The sequence below is a fragment of the Poecilia mexicana genome, unplaced genomic scaffold (assembly GCF_051168715.1).
Source record: "Poecilia mexicana isolate PSO_F unplaced genomic scaffold, ASM5116871v1 scaffold_17, whole genome shotgun sequence".
In the NCBI taxonomy this organism is placed as follows: Eukaryota; Metazoa; Chordata; class Actinopteri; order Cyprinodontiformes; family Poeciliidae; genus Poecilia; species Poecilia mexicana.
The window spans coordinates 11591389-11603776 of NW_028263386.1; the positions used below are offsets into that span (position 1 = coordinate 11591389).

Below are 12388 nucleotides of genomic sequence, written 5' to 3' on the forward strand. Positions count from 1 at the left end.
GAGGTGTGTCCCAGTATTCAGATTGCATGCTTTGACTTTCTTAACTCTCAAGAGCAGACATGTTGAGGAATGTGTCTGGGACACTACAGTGGCCCCTGCATTTTTAATAAACAAGACACAGTCGTCTGTTTTTCTTTTTTAACTTGTTTCTCTTTTCATCCTCCTTAGAACATGAATCAAAAAATGAGCTGCTTAGACACAACTTAAGCAGGAGGAAGAATATTTTTTATGCTTATGGCTGTGTAGGTTTTGCATGCCAGTATTTAGGATAGATAACTCCGACATCACAGACAGTCAGGACCTGTCCATGACTGATAAGATGACTGGAAACAAGTTTCAGAAAATGTTTGAAAGCTTTATTCAGAACAAGTTTTTGTGCTTTCTTTTCTTATCAATATTATTGCCTTCTTGTTAATAATGTTTATCAGCAAACAAGCCTACATTATCTGCCCATGGTTGTAATACTGCAATACTGTTAGTGATACTTGTGAAAGTGAAAGTTGATCGAAATGCCTGGAAACACTTGTTCTGTTTTTTCCCCCAACTATTCTCAGGAAATATTCAGATTTGTGCCAGAGTACACAAAGCCAGAGCGAGAACCTGCTGCGTTACTGAGATTTGAGGTCTTTTGTAGATTAACCCCCGATTAGCAGTTTCGAGTCAAATTCACCACAGTTGTGTCTGTGCAGACAGAATTTTACCAATAATGATACTGAGCCAAATTGCTTCATGATAAGAAGATGTGTGTAATTATGAGAACCACAGTGCTTTTGTGGTGTTCACAGAATGAAATTACTTTCTTATTTTTTACTTCTTCCCAGTTTGCCAGGGCTTCACCAATCGCGTCAATCTTATGGACAATAAAGAGGACCACTACCTGAACATGGTGAAGACCTACAGCAACTGTACTATCGTCCTGGAAAACTTGGAGATCACTTACGTAGAAGAGCACCGTGACTTATCCTTCCTCAAGGTAAAAGCCTACACTATGTTACTATTACATTTGAAACAAGATGTAGTCGTTTCTATACTCTATAAAATGAATAACTTAAATATGAATAAAGGTTTCCAGCTTTAGGTCAGGTATTATTAATTTTGCAAACTGCCAAATAATACCAAAGAATTTCTCTTCTGTTTTTGTTTATTCTTTCCCTTAAATACACGATAGTTGTTCCCCGACCCTTAGGCAAAAAGTATTTCTCACACAGGAAAGTCCACCCTCAATGTCAACGTTTTCCTCGACAGGACACATTCCAGATAAAATGCACTTTTTTCTTCAAGAATATCTGTCCACAGCAATAGAGAGTGACCAGCTATAAGTGGTTGCCAGTACAGATAAAACTTCATAATTCATATATGACAGTGCTTCCCCAGTTCAGTGGTTATGAACAATAGCTCTTTATGTTTAACAAAAGTGCATTTTAAATTAACCTGTCCACTTTGGAAAACAATAGATGCACAAAATGTCATATACAAATATTATTTGGATTATGTAACATTTTGTTTACTTTAGTAGTTAAATTCTCTCAGTAATACACATGGGACGTTGATGAAATTTGTTTATTACCTGCTTTAAGGTTGCTTTCAAAAGGTACTTCGAATCTGTCAAATTGCCTCCATCCAAACGCATTTTCTCATTTATTGAATGTGAGTGTATATTTTCCACTTTTTAGACTGAATTCTGCAGACTCTTCACAGTTGTAGTTGGCTAAAACCTGTGCAGAACAAGTCCTTATAATGATTCATTGTGTTTGTACAGCTCTGGTTAAAACTTCGTTCAAAGATCAGCTGTAACTGCAAGATTTTGAGCACTGGGGAGATGTGTTAGGGGACCACACACGCTCATGGGCTTCAGGCTAGCCCACACAAACACAAAGTAAAATAGTCAGCAGATTCAATACAGCAGTTTCAAGGGTAATCTTTTTAATGTCCCATTTGCACCTTGTTCACTGTTCTCTGTGCAGATGTCAAAAACCAAATGCGAATCTGAGTTAAATGTTTGAGTTAATGGATATCTCTCTTAGCGGCATTTTAACCCTGGATTAACACACTTGTTGGCCTAACTTTTAACTTTGTGCCGACGGTGAGAAAGATCTGCCAGTCATAACGGAGCCACAAAACAAATCATGTTTTTGAAAGGAACAGTTTCAGTTCATTTGTGACATTGCTGGCATTTTCACATCAATGTGTGTCAGTATCATAAAACAGTTATTGGAACTATTATGTTAATTGGAATTTATTTTTAAAACGTCAAACAAAAGAAATGCTCTCCTTCTTCCCAAAGCAATATAAAACCTTGGACTCGTGTTTAACAGATTTCCTGTGTTTCATTGCTTTGTTCTGGGAGCATGAAAACGGATGTGCATTTATGACATACTTAAATGGGACAAACAAAACATTTTCCTACTGAAACCTTTCTTGAAATGTTAAAATTGGCAAACAAACAAACAAAATAAATACATTGACCCTTATATTTTGCTGTGGAAACTCTTGAAGCTTTCTTCTTTTGCTTTTTTTGTTATTCTTGAAAGGTTGAGATCATCAAACACACAGTCTTGCCAACTAAAACCCCTTGATGGTTTTCTGGAAATATTCCGTAAGATGGGGTCTGACAGTTTCAGTTGTTTGATGATCAGAAACATTTAATGTGACAAAAAATCAATAACTGAAGAAATTTAAATGAGGCAAATTCTCCTGAAAGGTCATAGTCTTGATGAATCATTTCTTCAAGCAATCGTCAACTAATTTAGTAATTGATTAATTGTTAACAGGTGGTGTACAAATTCAAAAAAAGGTTGAGACAAAACTCAAGTGGCATAGTTTTAGTTTCACCAGGTTCAAATTCTGTAAAAATGTATTTTCTTATTTAAAACCAAATTTAATTACTTCTTTACTTTTAGTTTTTAATATATTTCACATATTATATAAAATAAGCATAAGTAGTTAAATGAAAAATCAGCTGAATGTGCAGATTGCGATTAATCATCAAAATAATTGATACAATGATCAACTACTAAAATAATTGTTTGCTGCAGCCCTAATGTGTGCATATATAATATAATAACTGTAACTATATTATTACTCACCATGTCTTCAGTTTTATTGACATAGCTGAAAAACAAAAACTGAATTGTCAGAGCCTGCATGACGCTAACAACTAGGAGTCTTCTTTTCTTTCCCCTCTCCACAGTCAATTGAAGAAGTGAGTGGCTACGTTCTGATTGCTCTCAACACAGTTTCTAGGATTCCCCTGGAGAATCTGCGCATCATTCGGGGTCACTCCCTCTACGAGGAAAAGTTTGCACTTTCTGTGCTTGCCAATATTGATAAAAATACAGGTCTTGGAACCACCGAGCTTCTACTGACCAGCCTGACAGGTAGATGGAGCCCTAAAAGGATCATATATTTCATGACGATACGTTTGACACTGAACAGTTGAGCATCATAATTTGGAACTGCCTTTTGTGTTTGTTTGCAGAAATTCTCAAAGGAGGTGTAAAGTTTGTGAACAACAAGCTTTGCAATGTAGAAACAATTCAGTGGTTTGATATTGTCAATGCCGAAACTAAACCCAGCATGGAACTTCCAGTGGCCGGAAACAACCCACTCTGTAAGCGCTTCCATTCACGGCACAAGGAAAAACAAGCAAAACTTTGTTTTCTCTGTTAATTTGTGATAATTTTTAAGGTGAAATGTGACTTACTTTTCTTCTGACAGGTAACAAATGCCACTCGAGCTGTTACAATGGTTCATGTTGGGCACCTGGTGCAGAAAACTGTCAGACCCGTAAGCTCTCGTTGATTTAAAAAATATATATATTTATCACAGTCAGAATCCAAACTATCCTATCCACTAAATAGCACAATTGTGTATTTCTAGTTTTATCATTCGTGTTTACACACACTCCATCATCATTTTAGTATTTCAAACATCTTAAGCATTGAAGGATTTGGTGTTTTTAAATAATTTCTTTATCAGAATAAGAAAAGGACCTCTTGTAAAGGGTATTCCCACTGTGTTTGTGCCTGTGTCATCTCCAGTGACCAAGCTGAACTGTGCACAGCAGTGCTCAAAGAGGTGCAAAGGACCTTCACCAAGCGACTGTTGCAATGAGCATTGTGCAGCAGGATGCACAGGGCCCACAGCCGCTGACTGTCTGGTGAGATAAAGAACACAACTAATGATGCACCCAATATTTCATATAGTTCTATTCAATCTGGCTGAGAATTCTATTTAAAACTCAGTACTGTCCTAGCAACCTCTGCTTTTTATGATTGGAGATGATGTTTTTGTTTTAATACCAGAGAGACGCATAACCACTGATTAAATCTTTTATTTGGCAGGGCCTCGAGCACCAGTGTCTGCACACTCGCTCTGTACAGCTTTGAGAATTAAGCCAAGGCTATGATAGAGGAATGCAGTGTTATCATTAGGAAGGGGCTCTGTTTTGGTCCCGCTGCACTAGATGACTGTTGTTTGTGCTGCAGGCCTGTCGGGACTTCCAGGATGACGGGGTTTGTAAGGACTCCTGCCCTGGTCTCATGCGCTATGATCCCAACCTACACCAGCTGGTCCCTAACCCCCAAGGAAAGTACAACTTTGGAGCCACCTGCGTGAAAAACTGCCCACGTAAGAATATAGTTTTCAGTTTGTTTTCTTGTTGCAAATCCATCCATCCATCAATACATCCATCCGTCCGGCTGTGTATACAGTATCATTAAGCTGTTCAATGGGGATAACTATCACTTAGCAACCCGAAATGAACTTTTTCAGAAAATGTTTATATTGCTAGCCTGGAAGCAGAATTGCTTTCAATACAATTCTGCTCAGTTCTCATCTGCCTTCACTGCTCTGTTTGGGATTTCTCCCATTGAGCTTCATTCTCTGGTGGAATTTCAAGAGAAGTTGTGAACGATGACTGTGCTGTTTCAGAAGTGTAGTCTGTTCGCAGTGGCAGCGGAGGAAGTGAACGAAGTCAGTGTCGACCATGGTTCCAAATATTGAATTAATATTAAGTGATGCCTCGTTCCGCTCGGGGTAGCACTCTTCGCAGTGGGAAATGGTTGTTTACAGTGCACCCAATTTCTCGTAAACGTCATAGTTGGTGCAGATGCAGCACATCCCGTATGTCATGGCCAATCATTAGCATTTGGTTACAATTTAAAAACTTCAGCAGACTATCTGGCTTTTACCAGGCTAGTAAATTACACAAGTCCAACAAAAGTTATTGATTCCAGGACCACTTCATACCTGCTGTTTCTATCCCTGTTGCATTTTATTTTACCACACTGTTTCCTTCCACTTCACTTTACATACATTTTCTTAGACTATGTAAACAAGCGTCTTCTTTAACAACCACCTTTTCTGGCTTACTGTCCTTGTGGAGTGTGTCTGGTACTGTCTGCTGGACAACTGGTGAAATCGGCAGTAAATCCCTATTACTGTGCAGGCCATAACAAGGTCACAACATAGCATCTCTGTATTAAAATCAGTTTCTGACGCCACTCCATTTTTGCTTACATTTTGTGAAGAATTAAGTTTTTGTGTCTTTTCCTTCAGTAGTTCTCTGTGAAGCGCCACAACAGGTGAGGGTGGCAAAAGGTTTTTCAACTAGTTTGGGTCATTTGACACAGTGCAGTGTGAAGGTGAACCACAGCAGCTGAAAATGTAACATATGTCAGAATTTTGGTCCCTAATCGAACCGAATATACTGGACTATCAGATATGAAAACACTCCTATAACACAGAGGGTGATGCATCTTGAGGACCAGAGTTGGAAAACACTGTTGCAAATCACAGTCTTAAGAAATAACAGAAATAAAGTCTTGCACCTGTTTACCCTAACAAAAAAACGTTTGTGTCTGCACCGGCATGGATACACACTGCAAATAAAATTAGCGGGTTGTATGTGTAGCACATATGATACATGATAAGAAATATTTTGCATGTTGTGCAATACTAAACATTTGCTCAGGTTGTCCTTGAGGGTTGTTAGACATTAAAAGATGAGTTTGTTCAAGTTTAATAATAAACTATAGAAACAAGGAAAGAAAACTATTGTGATTCAGAGTGTGTTAATGCAACATCCCGTCTTTTAGAAGTTTAACTTAATGCATGATTCAGTCCATGTGACCTACTAGATGTACCTCCAGCTATGCTCCTTAAAATCATCTACAGAATATTTATGTTTTCTGTCTTCTGTTCTAATAGTCTGACTGTGTTTGATAAATGTGACGGTGTTGGCCTGAATAGCTCTATTTTCCAATCGTTCCAGATAATTATGTTGTGACCGATCATGGTGCGTGTGTGCGGACGTGCAGCGGTAACACATATGAAGTGGAAGAAGGAGGTGTCAGGAAGTGTGCCAAGTGTAACGGACTGTGCCCAAAAGGTCTGAGGTTGAACTTTTGCTATCCAAATGAAGAAATGTTTCTGACAAAAATGCAGCAATGACTGTGGTGTACAGTGACTAATGCTTCTAAAAAACATGTATTGTTTTATATAAAATGTTTAGTAATGCATGCAAATACATGTTTTTTAGACGCATTAGTCACTATACACCACAGTAATTGATGCATTTTGATTTATATTTTTTATTTTTTGTGTGTTTTTTGTTTTTTAGCTAAAACCAACTTGTATAATAATGTAATTAAGAGTAATTTATGACTAAGTATAACTAAGTTTAATACTCTTATATTCGATATATGGCCAATATACTTTGAGTGTCCTTCAAAGCACTACATGAATTGAATGAATTATTATTGTTAATATTTAAACAGAAAATAATGACAAAAGTGACATGTTTCAATTTTTATATGTCTGGAGCGTACATCAGTGTTGTCGTTCTGGCATGGATCTCCATCAGCTGACATCTCAGTTTACCAGATTCATCTCCAGTTGTTAGGAAAAATGCTGGAAAATAATGTCTTATGTGATTTGTGTTTTGGGGATTTTAAATATCTCTGCTAGTTTTTCTTTGTGGAAATAATGCTATTTTCAACACATTATTGTTTCACAGTGTGTAAAGGACTTGGGTATGGAAACCTGACTTACATACTATCTGTCAATGCCACCAACATCGGCTCCTTTAAAAACTGCACTAAAATCACTGGTGACATTACTATCCTTAGAACATCAATTCATGGGTAAGATGAATTAACTAATATTGCTCCAATATTTGATCTCAACATTTGTTCTCCTGACCATTTTAATGTGTTGTTGTTGTTGTTGTTTTAAGTGATCCCTATACCAAAACACCAAAGATGGAGCCAGCTCAGCTGGATGTGTTTAAAACGGTTAGGGAAATTACAGGTAAGATTACATAAGATGTGACTAATGCATGACATACCCGATGAACCTTGGACGCCTTCATAATTAACAAATCATCTGTCCCTTCAGGACACCTGTGGATTCAAGATTGGCCGCAGAGCATGAACTCGCTCTCGCCTTTTGAAAATCTAGAAATCATTCGAGGACGAACAAAGCGGTATGTTTGTCATAAAGACCCCCATGAATCCCCTGCTTCTTTATCAAGATGGTGAAATTTGTTTATTACAGCTGTTGTTTTAGATTATCAGTCATTCAGAGGATTATGAGACCTTTCCTCCTTTCCTATGTGCTAAACCTGTTTAATTTCTTATCCCAGTGGACTCTTCATCGCTAAAAAAGCATCAAAGGACTAACACTTGGAATTTTATGTACTATGCGAAATTATCAGAGGATGTCATTTTAATTTCATCCTTTTTTCACACTTATATTTTGGATAGTGGTAGCCGCAGCTTGGTTGTGACACAGCTCGATATCGACTACCTTGGCTTACGGTCACTAAAGGAGATCAGCGACGGAGACGTGGTCATTATCAAAAATCACAACCTTTGCTACATGGATGACAGCCACTGGAAGAGGTTCTTCAAATCAGGAGGCCAAACTGCAACAGTCAATGAAAATGCAAATGCTACCGTTTGTGGTGAGATTTCCGTTGCTTTTCAGGCATTTAATTTTGCAATGAACCAATAAATTTCAAAACTGGGGCGATTATCAAGAACTCTGTTTAAATTTTTACATCTGGTTTTAGTCCTGAGGAATAAGACCTGTGACAGGAAGTGCACAGCAGACGGCTGCTGGGGCCCGGGCCCGGACATGTGTTTCGCCTGCCGTGACTACAGCCGCAGCGGGAGTTGTGTTGACTTCTGCAACATCCTGGAGGGGTAAGGGAAGAATCTGGGCTTGATTCCTTTTTAAGCATTGAAATCTGCTGTCCTCTATGTCAGACAAACAAACAGTCTGAAACATCAGATCTCGGTGCGAGATGGTTCATTTCTTCAAAGTCTGTTGTCATACCACGAGTATTTCCAGACTATGTCATTAGATAAATTAGAGGATTATTGAAAGAAAGCTGAAGATCCAGGGTATTTCTGAAGTTAAATCTCCAGAAGATGTAAGACAAACATTGTTGGAAATATGGCACATAGCACTCACATCTGTTTATCTTTGGAGATATTTGTCAAACATTGAATCTTGACATGCTTACAGTTTAACTTGGCCCTCCAAAAAGCAGATCAAATGAAGCTGTTTGAATTGAAGCTGCCCTACAGCAACAGTCTTGTCAGCTTTGCTAATTTTATTTAATTTTTTTTGCAGCGAGCCACGGGAGGCGGTCATGAATAAAACCTGCATGGAGTGTGACCCTGAGTGTCTACGCATGAACGGGACAGCAACCTGTCGGGCGCCGGTACGTATATTTTGTGCAGTTAAAGAAAAGACACTCACGCTTAGCACATTTGTGAACATAATTGATGAACATCTTAACATTAATGCTGCATGAAATCCCTTCCAGAAGTGTCAGCGATTTCTCCATCAGCGGCAGCTTTAGCAGATCAGCCTGCAGGGCAGCCCGCAAGACATGTTGTGTTTGAAGGAGGGGTGTGACTGTCAGATGAAGTTGGCTAACTGTTTGCTTTTTTATGCGCATAATCCTGTATTTTGATTAAAGCAAGTTTAGGCCTCTACTTTTGTTAAAAATATAACAGGGGAAATGTATGCCATCATTGTCAACAACAGAAATGCTGACTGAGTAAAGATGCTCACCTGTGGCATTAAGACGTTAAGATACTGCAATCCTGTGCAGAAGGCAAACACAGCGCCTTGGAAAATGATCCGCACCTCTGGAAGTTGTTCACGTTTTCTCACATTACAGCCACAGTCTTCAGTATGTTTTACTTGGATTTTATTTGACAGAGCACTGCAAAGTAGCTTATAATTGTGAAGTGGAAGAAAAATTATATGTGGCACTGGCATCCATTCGAGGCAGGAGCTTGTGGAATGAAATTTTGCTGCAATTACAGCTGCAAGTCTTTTGGAGTACTGTAAGTCTCTAGCGTTGAACATAGAAACTTGATCTTTTGGCAAATTATTTTTTCCAAAGTTCATTTCTTCTCTGTAATGAGAGCATCAGTGAACATTGATGTTTTTTTTTGTTTTTTGGAGGGTGTTTCTCTACACTGAAAAAAGAAAATAGTTGAAAAACTTAATTAAATTTCTTCAGTTGGTAACAATTAATCAAATTAAGTTTATCCAATTTAATTTGTTAAGTTGGTTTAACTTGGCAAATTTAAGTCAGTCATACTCAAATCATTTAGTTTACTTCAAATAAATAAGCAAACTAATACAGGATCTTTTTTAAAGATATTCTGGCTCAGGTTGCCTTTATTTGACATTAGTTAGACAGGAAAGTGGGTAATGACAGAGGGGGAAGACATGCAGCAAAGGTGATCAGTACTGGAATCGAACCTGTGACACACGTTTCGAGGACTAAGGTCTCCTTATGTGGCTTGTGCTCTACCCTGCGCCACCACAGCACTCTGGTTGGTACAGGATCTGTCCCTGGCGAAGTTTGCATCGTGACGCCAGATGTAGGATACAAACATGACATTGAACTTAATCGTTTCGAGTTAAGTCAAAGTAAAAAGTTCTTTTCAGTTAAAAAGCTGTAACTTTTAAGTTAATTCAACACAAAAATGCAATTTGTCATCGCCACTTGATAATGTCAATAAGTCCATAACATGAACAACAGCCCAAATGCACTTTTTATTTGGCCCAGTGCTGCATTACTGGGCCATTCTAACATATGAATCTGTTTTGACTTAAACTATTCCTTTATAGCATTGTCTCTGTCTGGTGTCTGCTTGCTACACCTACAAGATTTTCCTCCAGGACTGCTTTGTGTTTAACTCAATCCTACTTCTAATGAACTCAGGCCAATATATGCTAAAAAGCCTCCCCGCATCATGATCCTGCCAACACCATGTTGCATGCAAACATTTTCCACATTTATTAGGATGGCAAAAGCTGCTTCCTTTCAAGAATTATTACTGTAATATTTGACAATATAATATTTGCAGCAATTGTCATTAGAGTTGTAAACACGAAAAGTATGTTTTTGGTTCTTTTTTTTTCTTCCAGGGTCCTGGAAACTGTACGAAGTGTGCCAACTTTCAGGATGGACTGTACTGCGTGCCCCGTTGTCCCCAAGGCGTGCCGGGAGAGGGTGACACCTTGGTGTGGAAATACGTAGATGAGAAACGAGTGTGCCAGCTGTGCCACAAGAACTGCACCAAGGGGTAAACACGGTTGATACCAGAGAGCTCAACATTAAGTTTCTGAGTTGAAAATGTTTGTTTGGTGGAACAATGACATGAATCTGAAAGGGTTTCGCTAAGTTTACAGAAGACAGGAGATTTTATTGGAGACAAAATAAAAAAAATAAAAAAAACAGACCAGTATGTTGGTGTGTTTTTTCCAGATATTGTTGCCCTCCTCATTTGAAGTCTCCATTGGTTTCCCTTTTTTATTGTATTTATTTATTCTCTAGCTGCAGTGTTTAATTTTAGTGGTCTGTAGTCCTTTTGTGGAGCAAAACCATACCAATACAAATCTGAAATGAAAGCGAGCCAAATGTTCCCTGTGATATACAATCAACACTGAGCCTTGGTGGTATATGGATGAGTGAGAAGGAAAATGGGTCTGACATACCTTCAGACCACGGAGAGCAGTCATGATACTGGGCCTTTTGTGTGTGTCTTGTAAAGAAAGAAGAAACTGATACATATTTCTAAAACATTTCAATAGCTTGGAAATGTGGAAATAAATAGTTCCCAGCTGAACTGAGTTGATTTATGAATCCATTCAGAATATTTAGTCTGAGTTGAATATTTTTGCTGGCAGAAGTAAAGAAGACTAGGACGTGTAGCAACAGTCATAGGTTTTTGATGGTTACCGCCTGCAGAGCCTGGCTTTCCTTCATGTTGTTGTGTTTGTGGACCATATTTTCATTAGATTTGTTGTGTCCTCAGGTGTGTGGGACCAGGTCCTGAAGGTTGCCAAGGTGAAAGGTGAGCTTACATTTGACTGAACGCATTTGAGCCGTTCACAGTGTGAATGTTACTGTGTAACTAAGTGTGGCGTAGGACAAATGGAAACGCAATGAACTCATTTAAAAAAAAATGTACTTGATTAATTTGAACCCGTTTAGTCAGAATTATGTGTTTTCAATCAGTAGGACAAGGTTCTTGAACAAACTGTGAAAGTATGGAGAACTATGCAATTTGAATACTTTTTTCCAGTAGGAAAATGTTGTCCTTATTCCATTTCCCCATATATTTCTATCCTTCCTCAACCCCTTTTTTTCTTCCTTGTTTTCATTTTTCCTCATGTTCCTCTGTTCCATTCTCATGTTCTTTCCTTCTTTTTTCCTTTCTACCTTTCATCCTTATTTCCTTTGTCCTAAATTGGTTCCTTCCTTCCTTTTTTCATTCTTTCCTTTTTTTCTTTTGTGTTCCTCCCTACCTTATTTCTTCCTTTCTGTTCTTTGTTTCTTCTTTCCTTTCCTCCTCCTTTTATTCCTTCCTTCCTATCAAAAATAATTAAGGAAAATTCAGTATTTTATAATCTGAAATGAACTTTAAAGGAGGTTGAACTCCGGAGAACGGAGTTTGAAAAGTGTATTGAATTTTTATATAACATTTGTTCAGGAACCTTGATAGAATGACAAACATTTTTTATCCACCACATTTCATTTATCAATGTTTGAACTTCCAAAAAGAAGTTGATTGATTTTGTACTACGACTCAAACAAAGCCGATCTCTGAAGACCACCAAAAAAGAAGCAGTCAATCCTCATCAGGCTGGAAAATGTTACTAATTTATCTCTGGGATCTGTTTGGACTCCGACAATCCGCAGTCAGACAGATTGTGTACAAATGTGGGGAAACTCGAGATCATTGTTACTCTGACCAGAACTGGTTGACCAACGACTATCGGTCACGTCATGAAGAAACCCAGTATAACTTCTAAGAAACTGAGCAGTCCTTTCCCGCATTGGCTAAGATTT

The 12388-nt window shown here is 38.2% G+C and overlaps 1 protein-coding gene across 1 annotated transcript in view; it reads left to right on the forward strand.

The window, feature by feature from the left end:
• The window catches only part of egfra (epidermal growth factor receptor a (erythroblastic leukemia viral (v-erb-b) oncogene homolog, avian)), a 42785-nt gene that overhangs the window by 17848 nt on the left and 12549 nt on the right, over positions 1 to 12388 (forward strand). Inside the window, exons 2-16 of the mRNA XM_014998295.2 lie at positions 822 to 973; positions 3191 to 3377; positions 3479 to 3610; positions 3718 to 3786; positions 4041 to 4159; positions 4488 to 4629; positions 6275 to 6391; positions 7019 to 7145; positions 7238 to 7311; positions 7399 to 7486; positions 7767 to 7966; positions 8075 to 8207; positions 8641 to 8731; positions 10462 to 10619; positions 11352 to 11390. Of these exons, the coding sequence (XP_014853781.2) occupies positions 822 to 973; positions 3191 to 3377; positions 3479 to 3610; positions 3718 to 3786; positions 4041 to 4159; positions 4488 to 4629; positions 6275 to 6391; positions 7019 to 7145; positions 7238 to 7311; positions 7399 to 7486; positions 7767 to 7966; positions 8075 to 8207; positions 8641 to 8731; positions 10462 to 10619; positions 11352 to 11390 (1828 nt within the window). The remainder of the gene's footprint in view (positions 1 to 821; positions 974 to 3190; positions 3378 to 3478; positions 3611 to 3717; positions 3787 to 4040; positions 4160 to 4487; positions 4630 to 6274; positions 6392 to 7018; positions 7146 to 7237; positions 7312 to 7398; positions 7487 to 7766; positions 7967 to 8074; positions 8208 to 8640; positions 8732 to 10461; positions 10620 to 11351; positions 11391 to 12388) is intronic.